The sequence below is a fragment of the Cetorhinus maximus genome, chromosome 9 (assembly GCF_964194155.1).
Source record: "Cetorhinus maximus chromosome 9, sCetMax3.hap1.1, whole genome shotgun sequence".
NCBI classification, from domain to species: domain Eukaryota; kingdom Metazoa; phylum Chordata; class Chondrichthyes; order Lamniformes; family Cetorhinidae; genus Cetorhinus; species Cetorhinus maximus.
This window is the reverse complement of record NC_135887.1, coordinates 12,696,149-12,713,615: the sequence shown is the minus strand read 5'-3', so window position 1 is coordinate 12,713,615 and position 17,467 is coordinate 12,696,149. Positions and strand designations below refer to the sequence as shown.

The window sequence follows — 17,467 nt, the reverse complement described above, 5'->3', positions numbered from 1 at the left end:
TGTTCCACGCTAGTGTCCTCTCACCCTACCAGCATATCCATCTATAGGTTAGCTCACACTGAAAGTAAAGTCTTGACTGGTGCTGTATTGGCTGAAGCCAGGCAGCTGTGAAACGCACAATTTGTTTGGGGTATAAATGGGGCTGATTTCACAGCACCAGGAATCGAGGCTATTGAGGAGAATTTGAAGTGTCTCAATGTGACCTTGCATAATGTTAAGGCACAAATTCAAAAGGAGAATAGTTAACATATTCTCTAAAGGTGGTACTGACGTGTTGACTTTAATTTTTCTGTGGCAGTGAAAGCCTGTCGAGTTTAACGAGGACCCCTGAGAGTGGTCAGATCTCATCGGACATCAGATGGGAAACGTCCTCCAACCCAAGCTCTCCTGAAATGGGCCCCAACAAAGACAGGTAACATCAACGGCGTTAAACACCAGGAGAAATGCAAGTGTGTGCCTCTCTCGACATTTTTCAGTAACGCTTTTTTTATTTGAAACTGTATCTTCAGTGACATGTATCACAGTGGGAAACGTGGCCAAGAGTTGCTCGTGAACTTTTCCTGTTGAGCTTGCTTACACTTAATACCTTGCCCAAGCACCAGAACTGAGTGTTGACCCATGTCCTTCTAATCTGTTGGTGTTCCAGCCATGTGCTAATACACCATCTCTCTCTGAGTCAGCCCCATCATCAACTCGCCCTCAAACCCTATTTGTAGCCACTGTTGATGGTGCTCTGCTGCTCTCTTACCAAGTGACGAAGGCAGCGCCACATGGCATCATCCTAGCTTCTCATGTTGTCGCTCATTACTCTTCAACAGAACCTTCAACAAACTCAAGGAGAATGGCAGGGGCAACATCTCCCGTTCATCGTCAAGCACGAGTAGCTTCAGCAGCACGGCTGGAGAGAATGAAGTATTGGAGGAATACGAGGCCAGCACAGTGAGTATATGCAGGATCTGCCTTGGGGAGAGCTACTGGAACAGGTACACAGTAAAATGGGCGAGGTTAACCTACCTGTCACAGACTGTCAGTGTAAGAAGGCCTCAATGTTGTCACACACAGTTTTTGTGCTCACCTACATACTCCAGAATAAAAGCAAAATACTGCGGATGCTGGAGTTCTGAAATAAAAACAGTGATGGGAAAACTCAGCAGGTCTGGCAGCATCTGTGGAGAGAGAAACAGGGTTAACGTTTTGAGTCCAATCTGACTCTTCTTCAGTGAGTCTGCACACTCCAGATGTTTACCTGACCACCCGGAGTAAAAGGTTTTAAATATGAGTCAAAGAGGTCAGGTCGGTCCCAGATTCCACCCCTGGCTTGTGTTGAGTTGGCTGATCTTAACGAAGGCAACAGTCCAGTGCAATTGCCCTCAGAAGCTTTGCAATAAAGATAGCAAAATGTAACATTATGCAGAGTTCCCTGCTCCGGACTGCTACCCAGTGATACCCTAATGGAAAATGCATGTGTGTGTGGTGAGGTAACAAGGGAAGAATCAGCTTTGATGCCCCCTTCCACCAAAATACAATCAAATAGCCATCTAACATCCAATGCCATGAAGAATGGCCATTGAAGGAAGGTAGTGGATGGCAGAGAGAGGGCCATTGTCACCCATGGAACTCCCATTGCCACCTTCAGAAAGAAAGACAAAAATATAATACATAGGTCCAAATCTTCCTCTCCGTAGCAAAGGAACAACTTTCACTGTTCGGCTCACTTACAACCACCAACAGACTTGTCATGGGCTTGTCAGCAGAGATTTCCCTTAATGCAGGGTTCAATGTGGCGCTGTCTACAGGGGATCTGTGGCATCTGTGAACAGGGCAAACACCAGTAAAGCTCTTCAATCAATCAGATTGAAGTATCCTCACTCAGGGCTGAATTTTCCCAACCCCAAGATGGAGGGAGTGGAGGCGGAGGTGGGGGGGAATGGGTGTTGCCGGGGAAATAGAGGGGAGCCACATTGGGACGGCTTCACGCCTCCAGGAAGGTTTCCCTAGGGTGGGTAGGAATGAGAATCGGCTGCCCACTGCAAAGATTTCACCCACGGCCCAAACCCTTGCCTCCATAGCGCCCGCCACTCTCAAAGGCGTTGTCGAGGCTCTAGAGTAGCCAGCACTGTGATTGGGCCAGCAGCATCAGAACCTCCCCGCCATCATTAACTGAACGGCGAGCTCAGAGGTGACCAACTAGGAGGCATCATCTGGGAAAAGAGCTACCCCAGTCTGGCTCCCGGCAAGTATGGACTCGGGATCTCCATTTGGTCCCAAAGCCTGTGGGGAAACCCTGGCCTCAAGGTATGAAACAGGAAATACATATTGCATTTAAATCATATATAGGAAGCAAAATAAAGATTGGAAAATGCAGATGGGATTAAGGGAAAGGGATAAAAGAGACAAAAAGAAAAGTGCAAAAAACTCATTCGAATTTTTATTTTTTTCAAAATCCGCAACATTAAGTTTCTTCTGAGGAAATGAGACCTCCTGTTAAATTTTGAGGGCCAGAGAAGTTGTTCAGCCATAATTATCATTTATTACTCTGTGTTAAAGACTCACCTACTCTTAATTATATCAGCCCTAGATTTTTCAGCCCTTTTAGTGTGGAGCTAGTTGGCAATAACCCCAAGTTCACACTGTTACAGTGATTTCGATGCCACACTCAATGATCGATGAGGACTGCAAACGCTGCCTCCTGCGGAAGAGCAGAGAATCTCTGAGAGCAACCTTTGGGTTGCCATGTTTAACTGTGCATGTGAGAATGCTAGAAATTACTGTTCAATTTCGCTGTAATAATGGTGAATGGTGATAGCCTCATTATTATTATTATTATTACAGCAAAATTCAGGCCATTATGTAAATATATGGTAGCTTAGGGTGCTAATTATTGATCATTGTTATATCAGTTGCCTAATTGGTGAACTTTCTTTCTATCCTTACAGGGTAATCAGCCACCTACAGCATTCCCTTTCAGGCAAGATGTTTCTGCTTACTGCAATGAAAACCAAAGCGGCTCAAGCCAAACGAGCTTGTGCAAGAGCCCCACAGGTCTGTATCTCTAGACTCATCGATTCTTGCCTGACCAGCTGTTTATTCATTCAAAAACCTAGCTGAATTGCCCCAGCAATTGTATGGGCCATTGAGGGTTAAACCAGAAGAGCAAATGAGGATTTTTTTTTTTTTACACAGTGTGTTGTTGTGACCTGGGAGATTGATGGAAGCAGATTTAATAGCTATCAAAAAGCGGAACTGGATAAATACTTGAAGGGGAGAAAATTCGCAGGGCTATGTGAAAGGGCAGGGGCACGGGACTATTTGGATAGCTCTTTCAAAGAGCTAGCACAGGCACAATGGGCTGATTGGTCTCCTTCTAAGCAGTACCATTCTACAATTCTATGAAATAACTGATGCCTTACTTGGCTTCTAAGCCTGCAGATTGTTGGAAGCGAAAGATTCAATGAGGTAAAGAGCTCTCGTACTGAGTGGGGGTGCTGGGAATGAAGAAGGTAGAGGAGGAGATGGCACATAAGCTCATTATGTTGAAGTCAGGAGTTAGAGAAAGATCAAGAGAAAGGGAGGTTCAGGAGAACATTGTCATTTCTGTCAACATGAGGGAGCTTGGGGAGCCTACAGTTCCCTGTTTCTTTTTCCATGGCAGCACCTTAGCCAAATAGAGTCAACTTACCAACCAATCAGAATCCCTTTTCTCCTGTAATATAAATTGTTGTGATTGTTTGAAACTTGGCATTCTTGCATTTGTCTTGTTGAGTGCAAGACGAAAAGCTTTGACAGCATGTTTCTCTTTCAGCAATATTCATGTTCTGTACTACCAATCGACTGTTTCAGAAAAGGTTGCAATAGAATGTGAGTTTGGAGGCTAGGGGTGAGAGGGATGACCCACCTCATTAAACATTCACTCCCTAAACCATTGCCACACTGACTGTTGCATGCACCATCTACAAGATGCACTACAGCAACTCACCAAGGTGTCTTCAACAGTGCCTTCCAAACCCACAACCTCCACCACCTAGAAGAACAAGGGCAGTAGGAGCGTGGGAACACTACTACCTGCAAGTTCCCCCCCAAGTCACACACCATCCTGGCATAGAAATATATTACTGTTCCTTCATCGTTGCTGACACAAAATCCTGGAGCTTCCTGTCTAACAGCACTGTGGGTGTACCTACACCACAGGGACTGCAGCAGTTCAGAAAGTGGCTCACCACCACCTACTCGAGGACAATTAGGGACGGGCAGTAAGTGCTGGCCTTGCCAGTGAGGCCCACGTCCCATGAACAAATAAAAAACAAGTTATGGGAGCAGAATCCAACTGTGGGATGGGCTTGAACTTTAAGATGATTTAAAATTTATGTTGAGATGCTAGGTTGGCTTACCCCAATTGTGTAACTGGTGGCTGCTTCATATGAAGCATTGTGAGTGCACAAGAAAACATATAGAAATGGAATTATACTTCTGATTGGCTTTGAAATATCCAGTCACAACTCTCCAGCTGCATACTTCCCATTCACAGTTGCCAGCACTATACCTGGGTGTGGGACCCAGTCTGTCTAAATAACTTGTTACAGGGACAGAGTTTTTTTTAAATTCATTTATGGGATGTTGGCGTTGCTGGCTGGGTCAGCATTTATTGCCCATCCCTAATTGCCTTTGAGAAGGTGGTGGTGATGAGCTGCCTTCTTGAACCACTGCAGCCCATGTGGTGTAGGTACACCCACAGTGCTGCTAGGGAGGGAGTTCCAAGATTTTGACCCAGTGACAGTGAAGGAACAGCGATATATTTCCAAGTGAGGGTAGTGAATGGCTTGGAGAGGAACTTCCAGGTGGTGGTGTTCTCATCTGTCTGCTGCCCTTGTCCCACTAGATGGCAGCAGTTGTGGGTTTGGAAGGTGCTGTCTAGGGGGCCTTATTGAGTTCCTGGTGAGTGTACAGAGAGATTGAGAGCTTTCACCAATTTTAATTTAATGGTTATGTTACTGGACTCAAAATCCAAAGGCCTGGACTAATAATCTAGAAAACGTGGATTCAAACCTCACCATGGCATTTGATGATTTGAATTCAATTTAAAAACTCTAGAAGTAAAAGCTGGTATCAGTAAAAGTGAATGTTTCACTAATGCCCTTTAGGAAAGGAAACCTGTTTTTGCCTGGTCTGGCTGATATGTTACTCCAGTCCCATACCAGTATGGTTGTGTCTCTGAAGTGGTCTAGCAAGCCACTCAGCTGTATCAAACCCAGAAGAGCTCTCCACCCATTAAACGCTACCTTTGCCGATGCCTCCCATATGCTGATAATGAATAAGAGATATGTTTTCCCAAGGCAAGAATGTCACTGAACCTCAAGAGTGTCTGACCCATCAGGTTGCTGCAGATTCATTTTATTTAATGAAACCACAGACTATGAAAACAGAACCTGACAACTGGAAAAGCCGATATTAATCAGCGTACACAAGAGATAAGCCAGTCTGGTTATTGCTTCATGTATTCGCCCAAGGCAGTACAATAGTGCAGTGTCCTGGAGGAATGTGTGTGGACCCATGGAATGCAATCAGCTATTCACCGCACACTTCACCCTGATACGTTTACCTGTTCAGCAGTTGCAGTTTAAAAAGGCCGAAGATGAACGCATGTCCAAAACCCTCCTGCCTCCCCTACCCATACACCTGGGCTGGAATTTTACTGCCCCATCGTAGTGGGAATGGGGCTGTAATATATGGCCCGTCGTTCAAAAGTCCATTGATTTTGGTGGGACCGTAAGATATCACCGGTGTAAAATTCTGTCTCTGGTGTCTAGAGTTTAAACAGGCACAACAGCCAACTCTGAAGGCGGAGTCCTGGACCTTAGCTGCAGGAAGCTAGTGCAACTTGGCCCTCTCTTGCTTGCCTGAATAACAAAAGTCATTGCATTTGCAGAAAACTAATTTGCTGTGTGAAACCTCGAGAGATAATGTGATTATGGTGCAGGTAAACCCGGTGTTCATCAGGGTCTGCAGTGACAAGTGAGCTAACCGCCACACCTTGATTTATCTTGACTTCTCTCCTACTCTCGCCAACCTTGAGGGTGCGTCCAGTTTTGGGCCCCTTCACGTGTGTCTCAATTGGAATAAAAAGAGCTGAGGTAAGTTCGACTGCCATTGTCACAAGCTGGGGTCTCGGTCTCCCATCACCGAGCACTGCACGGTCTATCTATCTATTTTTTTAAATGTTTATTTTTCTCCACAGACACCGCAAAGTGTAAAAGCTCTCCAAGACCGACTTTGAAATTCAGATTTGAGAAGCTCCATTACAGTTCAAACCCAGTAAGTATGGCGGCACTCAGTGCCATCCCTTGCTTTGTGGTGATCCATCACGTTGGAATAACTCCTCAATGAAAATATTTTCTCAGGATGCCCTGTGACATGATTGCAATAACTCAGCAGCAATCCCCACCCACCCTGCCTTTTCTCAGTGATTTAGGGGCTGGATTTTCATTGACTCGGGGAGAGCCCGCAGACAATTTCGAAACGGCAGAAAGCACCCAATTCCAGTATTCCCAGCGCCGTTCCCAGCACCCCCAATTTTTGCCAGCACGGGATAAGGGTGCGGACTGGTTTCCGGTCACAGGCCTGCACCCTGCCCTCCCGTCCTGGCTGCAATAAGGTGGGGGGCAGGAATGATTAAATGGCAGAAGGGGTGACGGTGCAATGGCAAAACAGGGTGGTCGAGGGCACTGAGGAAACAAAAGCTGAGTCCAGAGGAGGTGTAAATGGTCACAACAGAAACATTGTCAGCATCTGCTCTCTGAGAAATTGGGACCAGTGGTTCTGATCTAAAGTTGTTGAATTCAAAGGTGGTTCACTATTCTATTGCTAGTAATCCTTTAAAACCCAACCAGCAATTGAGTTGATTTTATTCTAATTTTCTAAGCAGGGTCACTAGCAGAAGTCAGTGCCCCACCTGACAACATGCACTCGTAAGGTCAGTCCTCTTATTTGTTTAATCTCCATTTTTTGTATACATGTGTGTTCTTTCAAAACAATCAACTTATCCTTATTGACATGGGTAGCGATTTTTTTTCTCTCTTTCATTGGGATGTGGATGTCACTGGCAAGGTGAGCGTTTGTTGCCCATCCCTAATTGCCCTTGAACTGGGTGGCTTGCTAGGTCACTTCAGAGGGCAGTTAAGAGTCAACCACATTGCTGCAGGTCTGGAGCCATATATGTTGGCCAGACCAGGTAAGGATGGCAGATTTCCTTCCCTAAAGGACAATAGTGAACCAGGTGGATTTTTACAACAATCGATGATAGTTTCAGAGTCACCATTACTGAGACTAGCTTTCAATTCCACATTTTTTATTAATCAGTTGAATTTATTAATTGAATTCAAATTCCACCAGCTGTCGTATGGGATTCGAACGCGTGCCCCCAAGGTATCGGCCTTGGCGTCTGGATTATTAGTCCAGTGACATTAAAGTGATTGGGAGACAGAGGACTTGAGATTAGGAACAATGGATATTTGCTGAAGGAAATCTTGCTGCAATCATAGTATTTTGGTGATTATGTACAGTTGTGGACTATGAGTAGGAGCACATCTGGGGTACTGTGCACAATTTTTGTCTCCTTCCCCGAGGAAGGATACAGGGAGGAGATGGCGGCATAGTGGCAATATCGCAGGGCCAGTAATCCAGAGGCCAGGTTAATGTTCTGGGGACATGGGTTCAAATCCCACGGTGGCAGCTGATGGGATTTAAATTCAATTAATGAATCTTGAATGTGAAAAGATTCATGTAATGGTGTCCGTGATCACTATCCTCCATTTGTTTTATGTGGTTCACGAAAGGGAGGAAAACTTGCCAGCCTACATGTGACTCCAGACCCACAGCAATGTGGTTGACTCTTAAATGCCCTCTGAAATGGTCAAGCAAGCCAACACAGTTCAAGGGCAATTGGGGATGGACAACAAAGGCTGTGACGTCCACATCTCACAAAAGAATAAAGAAAAATAAAGTTGCTGAGAAAAGAGACGTGCCTAAGCTTTTTGTCTTGCACTCATCAAGACACTCGCAAGAATGCCAATATAAGGGGGAAAACAACAACTTATACTGTATGTGAAGCGAGTGCTGATTGGTTGGCAAGCGATGTTGTCATGGAGAATGCACCACTGATGGTGACTGACAGTTAACTGCCAAGCATTGTTTGAAAATTTTAAACCAGGCAGCTTGACCCTGATTGGTCAAGGCATTACCCTGAGGAATCATTCATTATATGGGTATTCTTGTGAGTGTCCTGATGAGTGCAAGGTGAAACGTTGGGACATGTCTCTTTTTCAGCAATACTCAAGTTCGGTACTACCAAACGACTATAAAAAAATAAAGTTGCTCTAGAGGGGGTGAAATAAAGATTCACTCAAATGTCTTTAGGGTAGGAAATCTGCCATCTTACCAGATCTGACCTACATGTGACAGGTGGAGTTTAATGTGAGCAAGTATGAGGCAAACCACTTGGCTGGCACAATCGGCTCAAGAGGCAGAATGGGCCGATTCTTGTCCCTATGTTCCTGACACACGTCCACTTCTGTTCAGGCTGTCACCTGCTTAGCAGCGACCGTTACTGTTTTAATGGGAGAAAAGAGCGAGGAAATTGATATCTGAAGCCTAGGCAGTATCACACTAACTCAGCAATTTAAGTTACCACGTGGTCATGTTGTGATAACAGAAACTACAACAAGACCCTTCCCCTCAGAGTCAAGACCGTTAGCAACATGAAAACTGCCCGAAAATCAGCCCTAAATTGGCTAATTTACTTGGGAAGCCCATAATGAAAGTGAGGAATAGAAATGTCACAATTTAAAAATATACACTTCTGAGCCTAGGGTTAAGGCATTTGGGTGGGGCAGCCTGGAGGGAGCTTTGCTCTGCATCTAGCCTGAGAGGGTTGGATGCTGCACTGGTAACAAAAGGTGCAGAAATTAATTTAGTTCTCATTTTGTGTCACGGTATCCGGCACTTTAGCATTTCTTACTATGGCACCCCTTTATTTTAAGTCTCTTGACCTGACATTCCTGAGATGACCTCTTCCCTTGGTGCCTCTTACCTCCAGCAGGACCAATTTCACCTTTTGAAAAGGAGGGAATAGGCTGCTCTAATATCTCCAAATTGCTGAATCCATTTGTGCAGCTGAGCAATGCAGGCCAACCAGGTTCCATTTCAACCTGTTGTTAGCTGACCTCTGCTGTGGCTGCAGTGATGCCCATCACCAGGGTGGTCTCAGAGCCCAGGGGCTATTTGGGGGGTGGAGTGGGGCAGGGGGTGTTTGGTGGTTGTGGGGGAGTAGAGTAAAAGGGGACGAAAGGCGGGACATCAGTCTGGTATCGGCTGACTCCTGTAGAAAAATGTGGACGTTTTGTTGTGGGCAGGAGCAGACTGGGCTGCAATCCCAATGGCCAAGGAGCCTGTTGATAATACAGCCTGGAATCAGATGCAGATAAAAGCCACATGGGGAGGGTATCGAAGCTTGCCTGGCGCCAACACAGCTGTATTCCCAGCACACGTTAGCGCCTTCAGGAGTTAAGGAGAGAAAATTGAGGGGAGAGTGAATTTTTGAAGAATAACATGGCACTTTTCTCGCTAACCCATGTCTCAAGGGGTGGTCGATTCATCAGGGATTTTGCTTTTATCTCAGGGACTGGTGTTTACCAGCAGCTAGTATCCAGAATTTATTTGGACTTGGAATTGGGTGGTATGTTACGGTACAGTCTGGTATCTAATTCTACTGTCTGCAGTTATAATGGAGACTTTAAGCTATTTAAAGGTCAAGATCACTATTTAAAACAGCAGACAAAGCAATTTCCCACAAAGGCATTAAGAATCGCTATGTTGATGTTATACAGACTAATGTTGAGGCCCTGGCTTTTAAACTGCTTTAGTTTATTTTGAAAGAGATTATTTTTATTGATCTTGAACTCTGTCATCTATGCTCACTGTAAAGGAAGAAATTCACCAAGGATGTATTATTTTTCAGTGAACACCATTTCAGGGAATAATCCAGCTAACAGTAAAAGATGCCCTTCATTCCCTCCAACAGCTAGTGGAATCTTGCATTCACTGCAAACGTAGCTACAGCCACGGTTCACCTTGAGCCGCACTCATCCTTTCTGCATCTAAGACGCACCTTCCTCTATCCAGGGAGGATGGAGATCACCAGGAAGCCCTGTCCTATATCTGCTGTTACAGGGGTTCAGGTAGCCTACTCCACCTTCGCAGCAAAACTATTCGGGGCCCACTCGGAGATGTGTTACTTTAACAGTTTAAATACATCAGTAATGTAAGTATAAGGCAACACTGCACATAGTATGGGTAGCCGTCAACATCTCCATGGTCCTTTGCTTCCGTGCCTGGTGCTGCAGCCTTCTGAAGTTTTTGGGCACATGTACGGTGTAGGTTTTGTTTCAAAAGCCATAAGGTCCCTTCCTCTCACATCTTGCGATGGAAGTACCTGGGACAGGTATTGAAGGAGTAACTTTGTACCTTGAAAGCAGGAACAGGAAAATTCTGAGGTGAACTAACTGCCTCTCACCAAAGGATAGAGGGCAGCAAAGCCAGGAGGCACCAGGGATGTCAATATTCAAACACATTTCTCTCCCCCCCACTATCTAGTTGTCCTGAGATGGTGATGCGGCCATACCTGAATCCCTGCCAATGTTGCTTCGCACAGTAATTGTACCAGAGCCTAAACTATGTGTTGTAACCTGTTATCCGCCATGTTTACACTGCCAGTTAACAAAGATGTTCATTGTGCCCTGCTAGGTTTATTGTCTGTATATCTGATGTTACATTTAAACGTGATAGATGTGCAAAATAAAAATCTGCCTCTTTGGTCCCAGATGAATATACCCTTTGAGGATTACAGTAAAATGTTTGCACTAAGACTAAATGTTCAACAAGCCATTTTAGTTTATTCCCAGAGCAATTGGATTGAAATGCCTTTTGAGAGTTTTTCAGTTTTTCTCCATATCCAGTTTTCTGTCGTTTCATCTCCTTTTCCCTGCCCATGTGGTTGGTGGCTTTAGAAGTCAAAGGCCTGGCACATGGCCTGTTCCCAGGTTGCCACCCAGATCTGGGCACTGGGTGGTAGCAATGACTTCCCACCCCTTGCTAGGATTAGGAACTGAAAGTGAATGTGCCCTGGGCTGCCTTCCACCCCACCTCTGTAGCACCATGTCCAAGTGCCCCAGGGTACCAACGCATACCAGTGCCACCCCCATGGCAACCGTGTACTTGTACCCCCAACACCTGTGGTGCTGCTGTGTATTAGCACCACTCCCCAAAAGCACCACCACCCGTCCCCGCAATTTTTAATACTGCGCTCGTTGTCCCTGTCCTGTGCCCCTTCCTGAAGGCAAGCATTTCAAAATGGAGAGCAAATGTACAGAAAGAGAGCTCAATTCTTCATTCAACAAATTGCATCCATGTCACAGTTTGGTGCAGTCACTCTCCTCCAGCCCCAGAAGAGCTGCCGGCCACTCCACAGTTCTCTTAGTTTTCCCGGTGCTGCTTCAATCAGCTTTAGAAATTTGCAAGAAAAACAAAAGTCCTTTTTTTTTGTAAAACTCTTCGAAGTTTGGCATTAAATTGATGCTCTCTTATATGTTTGGTAAACTCTCCAGCTTGCTGGGGACTGGTATCCCTCCATGACACCAAATAAAAGTGACACTACCCATAAAAAGCTGGGTCAGGTGAACATTGGTGCAGTTTGCTTCTCCATGTTGCACTTTTACTTAATTGGGGGAGAGAGAAATTCAAACATTCTTTTCATGAAGGCAGTGCTCTTTTTAAAAAGGCCACGTTTAGTGCTTCAGGTCAGCTCAGTGATGACTGTGAGAAGCCATCTGCAGCTGAGGGCCAGGAGATGAGAATTTGACAATAATTGCCATGTGCAGCTAGGGATTCCTGTGTTTGTGTTTGTCTCAGCCATGGGCAAATGTGTACGGTTCTCACTTGGCTGCTTTGAAGCGGCTTTATTGCTAGGATTAAAGCAATTCACAGCCTTGGCCTACTGCCTAGACTGAGTATCACTCAGCTAATTCAGACGATATAAAAAAAAAACATTGAGTCAAAATTTGCATCATGTCCCAAAGACATGAGAAGCCCAATGCTCAAAGCAATAAAGAGCTGCCTTGGTGTCCTGCCATGATTAGGATTTGAATCCCCTCAGGATTGCTTAACACAAGATTTCTCAGATCTGAATTTGAAGCAGTCTAGACCAAAAGGAAGAACAATTCTCTCACACACCCCATTCACCCTCCTCTTTCTCCCTATTTTTCTCTCCACATTCCCTTTTCTTCATTCACCCTTTCTCCTTTTCTTTCTCCCTCTTTTGCTAATTCCGAGTCACACTTCTACTCTTGACTTTCCATTTTCTGACCTCTTGCTAACTCACCCATTCCTGTTGGCATTCTCGTGTGCTGTCTTCTCCCTAAATCTCTATTCATGTTGGCTCCTTTCTTTCTCATCAATTTATTTTGACTTTCTCTCTCTCTCTCCTCCCCACATACCACCCTTTCTCTCTCTCTCTCTCTCTCTCTCTCATTCATGTGGAATTGCATTTTCTTTGTTTCCTTCCTTCCAACTTTTTCTTTATCACTCGTTTTCACTCTACACTTGTCTCTCTCCCTATCACAGACCTGTCACAAATAAAATGTGCTTGGCCAGTTATCTCTAGTTTCTCACAAAAGTAGGTAAACCTCATCAAAAAAAAGCCTCAGCTGAGGAGAAAAGGCAAGGGAAGAAGATCCCATTCGTAAAACTCAGTTTTCCAAACATTTCAATGTATGTTTTGTATCTTTTTAGCCTTTCTTCATTGCTGAAATATGTATTTTGACACCATGTTCAGTAGACACCACTAATGGTTCTAATTTGTTGACCCATTATAAGAAAACCATGAACGAGCCTCATAAGATTTTCGAGGCAACGGATTTAGGAGCTGATGTGACCCCCTCTCCCCCAGAGACTGTCCGATCATTGGTTTAATGAAAGTCATCCTGTGCGGTTATTGTGTTTGGTCCTAAAATCAAAATCAAGTCTTCTGCATTGTCCTGTGTGCCAATCAGTGAGGTCACTAAAGTCTGAAAGGAATTTTCCAGAATTTCTGTTATTTAATCAGCCGCCCCACCCTTTTGTGGCAGAATCCAATTCGGTTCTTACATCTTGGAAAACTTCTCACCCTAGTTGGTGTAAATGGGAGGGGTGGTGGGGGAGGTGGGGTGGAGGTGACTGGTGGTGGTGAGGGGGTGGGGTAGTTGAGATTCCAGCTCCCCAGCCCCCCCCCTCCCTTCACACGCTGTCACTTTCTGCAAGAAACTCTAAGGAGGTTCACCTCTGGCTGCATTTAAATGAATCCAGCTACCCTACGGCGTTGCTGAGGGCATGGCAAGTCCTGTTGGCAAGGGAATAATTAAACAGAGAAATAGAAACCAAGAAAAGCTACCTGCAAAATAAACACGCAATACTTAACCATTTTATCGTTGCAAGTATTAACACAGTCGAAAACCAGATTTCTTTGTTTCTTGTGTCAGTTCTGCCACCTTTATTTTCTCAAATTCACCACAGGGGGTAGCAATTAAACAAAATGGCTGTCAAGTTTATAAAGCGTATTATTTGAACATGCAAATATTATGAATCTGGATAAATCCTAGTATTGTTTTTTAGAAAAATCGTAAATTCAGTTTAATTGGTAATGCTATTTCTTTGGGATGTTTAAAGGATAGAGAAAGGACAGTCGGTGGGCTCCTAGTTAATGCCCCTTTGGGTACTTTCCCTGTAGTCATGAGTTTGAGACTGCACACACACTGTAGTGTGACAACCATGTTCTTCTTGATCAGGTGACTCATTCGTCTTGGCACTGCAGAGTTGTGAAAATGACACAGGCTTTCACTCGCTTAGAGTGACTTTATCACCGGGGGTCAAGGAGAGCGTCAGCCAGCCTTTTTGTCCGCCCTCCCCACGAACTGAGCTAAGTTGCAGGTCCAAGTAAGATGGCCTTGACAGACAGCGTTCTGAAGGTGAAGTTTGACTGCATAGCCCTCATGTGCAAGCATGTCTGATATTGTCACACTATAGTGTGCTGTCTTCCCTTCACTTGACCATGGTGCCAAAAGCTTCAGCTTTCTCAGATCTTCTCTCTGAAATGTACCCCCCCAAACTCTTCCACATTTCCCTTTCAGTCCCTACCGTTGAAAATCTCCTCAGATCTTCTTGGCCTATTGTCCTAACTCTTTGACCACTGTTTAGTGTGTTGTGAAGCACCTAATGATGTTAACTCCATTCAAAGGTGCAATTGCCATTAAAAGCATGTTTTTTATTGTGGTCAGTGGAATCATTTAACATCAAAGGCTGCAATTTGTTTATTGTAACATGATGTTTCTTCAGTCTCACTCTCACACATTAACATAAACACGCCCCAATAGGTAACATCTTACAATCCTGCTAAGGTGTGTTCGTGATCAAGCACAGAATGCAGAAGACTTGAAATTTGAATCAGTGGGACTGGGACCTAGAGTTGAGGCCTGTATGAGGTTAACATAACTGAGCAGTTGCTGTGTAGGAGCACACACGCAGAACTCTTATTGAGATGTGGCAGAGCTTTTGTGAAGCTGCCTGATCTATCCACAGATGTAAATACTGTACAATTAATTTATTGCTACTTTGGCAAATTTCTTTGGTTGTGATGTAAAAATTGGGAAGATCTGAAATTCTTTGTATGTATATTTTGTTCCATGTTGGTGTGTTTCTGTATGACGCTACACAATAATAAATGTATTTTGTGTCAAAACGATTTGAGTCATAAACAATCTACTTTTTGAGATAGGTTCATTAACAAGCTCGTAAGCTTAGGGCTGCCGACTGTGGCTGGACATATTCTGGAAATCGTCGGCGGAAGTGATGTCATGGGAAGCCAGTGGAAGTGATGCCACAGCACAGACTAGTTGCGCCGAATGGCCCCTCTCTATACTTTATATAGTTCAGTGTAATACATGTGAGACTGGTAGCTGCAAAGATACAGCAGAAAGAAGCTATCTGCTCCATCGAGCTTTTCTACCAAGCTGGTCACCTGGTCTCGAGGCACGTCGGCTGTTTCCGTCAAAGTGTACACTGATTCAGTGTGACACTGAGTGAGGGGGAATGAGCCTGTCTCCACTAAAATCCACAACTGAGTCTGAACAATTACTTCTCCTGCCAGTTGCTCTCAGGGGATGGAAATCCACAGCACACCACAATCCGCTCGGTCACCACCAATTCAATCTGACACTCATTAATAACACCAATTAATCAGTATACCAGATTCCGGCCAGACTCAGCCGAGCCTAACCTTGGCTCATAATCGGCGCTCTTTCCTCCAGCTCTTCAGCCTGCGTGGGCATCGCCTTGCAGGCCAGAGGGAACATGGTTAGGCAGGGAGCTTGTGCAATTGTATTTAGATCAGTAACATGCCTGTATGAGAAGCACCCTGTTAAATATCAACACATTCTCGGGATGACAGTTCTGACTGCTGAGAGACCATGCCAGTTACCCAAAGGAAAACGGTGTTACTGCTGTGGATAATGAGGGTCGGCAGGTCCAAAATGGAAAGGAAAATTATACGAGGCGTAAAAAAGAGTAACCAACTCGCGATCACATGATTTTATGCCCAACGCTAAATTAAAAGTTAAAATTATCCTTAATTACCCTTTCTTCTTCTTAAACAGGAACCGAAGTAATGTGCAGAAGTGGCCTTTATGTAGCGCCTTTTATTGCTTCTAGACATCCCAAAGTGCTTCACAGCCAATTAGATACTTTAGTAATCGCTGTTGGGATGTAGGAATCGAGACAGCCAATTTGCACAAAACAAACTACCACAAACAGTATTGTGCTAATGATCAGAAGGCACGTTTTAACATTGTTGCTTGAGAGATAAATATGGGCCAAGGCACGGGGAGAACTCCCCTGCTCGTCTTTGACAGGGCAGATGTGGCCTCGGTTTAACGGAAGTCAACAATCTGGTGACCTTCAGACTCTGGGGTTCACTCATGGGCCTCCAAAGTGCTAGAGAGCCCAGGATGAAAACCTGTGATGTAGGTTAGATAAATCCTTGAACGGCTTTTAAAAAAAAATCAACCAGGATACTGGGGTCAGTCTGTGAAAGGTCAATTCAGATCAGGTGCCAGAAGAAACTTCTTCACACAAGGGATGATAAACATGTGACATGTCATTCGTATGCCTAACATCAGACTGCCAAAGCTATTGCTCTAACCTGAAATAAAAGCAAAATACTGCAGATGCTGGAAATCTGAAACAAAAACAAAAATTGCTGGAAAAACTCAGTAGGCCTGACAGCATCTGTGGAGAGGAAGGCAGAGTTATCGTTTCGAGTCCACATGACTCTTCATCAGAGCTGGGAAGACAGAGTTAACGTTTCGAGTCCGTATGACTCTTCATCCGAACCCCGAAGAAGAGCCTGATGAAGAGTCATTCGGACTCGAAACGTTAACTCGGTCTTCCCAGCTCTGATGAAGAGTCATATGGACTCGAAACCTTAACTCTGCCTTCCTCTCCACAGATGCTGTCAGGCCTGCTGAGATTTTCCAGCAATTTTTGTTTTTGCTGTACCCTGAACATGGTCGTGGCGGGAGACTCCCCAGGGGGACACCGGAAACGCTTTAGGGATGTCCTCAAAGCATCCCTGAAGAGATCAAACATCTATGGGAGACAAGCTGGCTTGTGACCAGCCAAAATGGAGAAGGTTTATTCGGGAAGGCTCCAAGCACATGCACGTCGTCGGAAGCATGCGGAGGCAAAGTGAAAGCGTCAGAGAGAGCACACAAACCTCCAAACACCTCATCTGCCCAACCCTTCAAGCACCACCTGCCCTGCATGAGGCGGAGTCTGCAGATCACACATTGGACTTATCGCCCATCTCGGAACCCATCGAACCACAAATCATCCTCGATCCCAAGAGACTTTTTTATTTGTTCATGGGATATGGGCATCACTGGCTAGGCCAGCATTCATTGCCCATCCCTAATTGCCCTTGTTCAGAGAGCATTTAAGAGTCAACCACATTGTTGTGGGTCTGGAGTCGCATGTAGGCCAGATCAGGTAAGGATGGCAGATTTCCTTCCCTAAAAAGCATTAGTGAACCAGGTGGGGTTTTTTTATGACAGTCGACAATGGCTTATTTTTATTGAATTCAAATTGCACCATCTGCCATGAAGGGATTCAAACCCGGGTCCCCAGACCATTACCCTGGGTCTCTAGATTACCAGCCCAGTGGCAATACCACTACACCACTGTCTCCCCAGACGAAGGATAAAAGCGTGGACTAATCTGCCAGGTAGTAGAAAGTCTTTTAGACACATTCGGAACACAATTAGATGACGCAAAATACCAGGCAAGCTCCAGTGTGTTGAATGGGTTTTTCCTTGTCCCCTTATGCTCCAATGTA

General features: G+C 44.9%; 1 protein-coding gene across 5 annotated transcripts in view; it reads left to right on the top strand.

Annotated features, from left to right (window-relative positions):
• Positions 1-14,818, top strand: part of LOC144684375 (rap1 GTPase-activating protein 2-like) — a 321,257-nt gene extending 306,439 nt beyond the window's left edge. For 2 of the 5 annotated variants that reach the window (XM_078548076.1, XM_078548074.1), the window contains exons 20-25: positions 299-412; positions 819-939; positions 2,937-3,042; positions 6,233-6,309; positions 6,917-6,967; positions 10,010-14,818. In XM_078548076.1, coding sequence (XP_078404202.1) covers positions 299-412; positions 819-939; positions 2,937-3,042; positions 6,233-6,309; positions 6,917-6,928 — 430 coding nt within the window. In that variant the 3' untranslated portion in view covers positions 6,929-6,967; positions 10,010-14,818. The remainder of the gene's footprint in view (positions 1-298; positions 413-818; positions 940-2,936; positions 3,043-6,232; positions 6,310-6,916; positions 6,968-10,009) is intronic. The other 3 variants (XM_078548078.1, XM_078548077.1, XM_078548075.1) reach the window with 3 other exon arrangements.
• Positions 14,819-17,467: the final 2,649 nt, after the last annotated feature.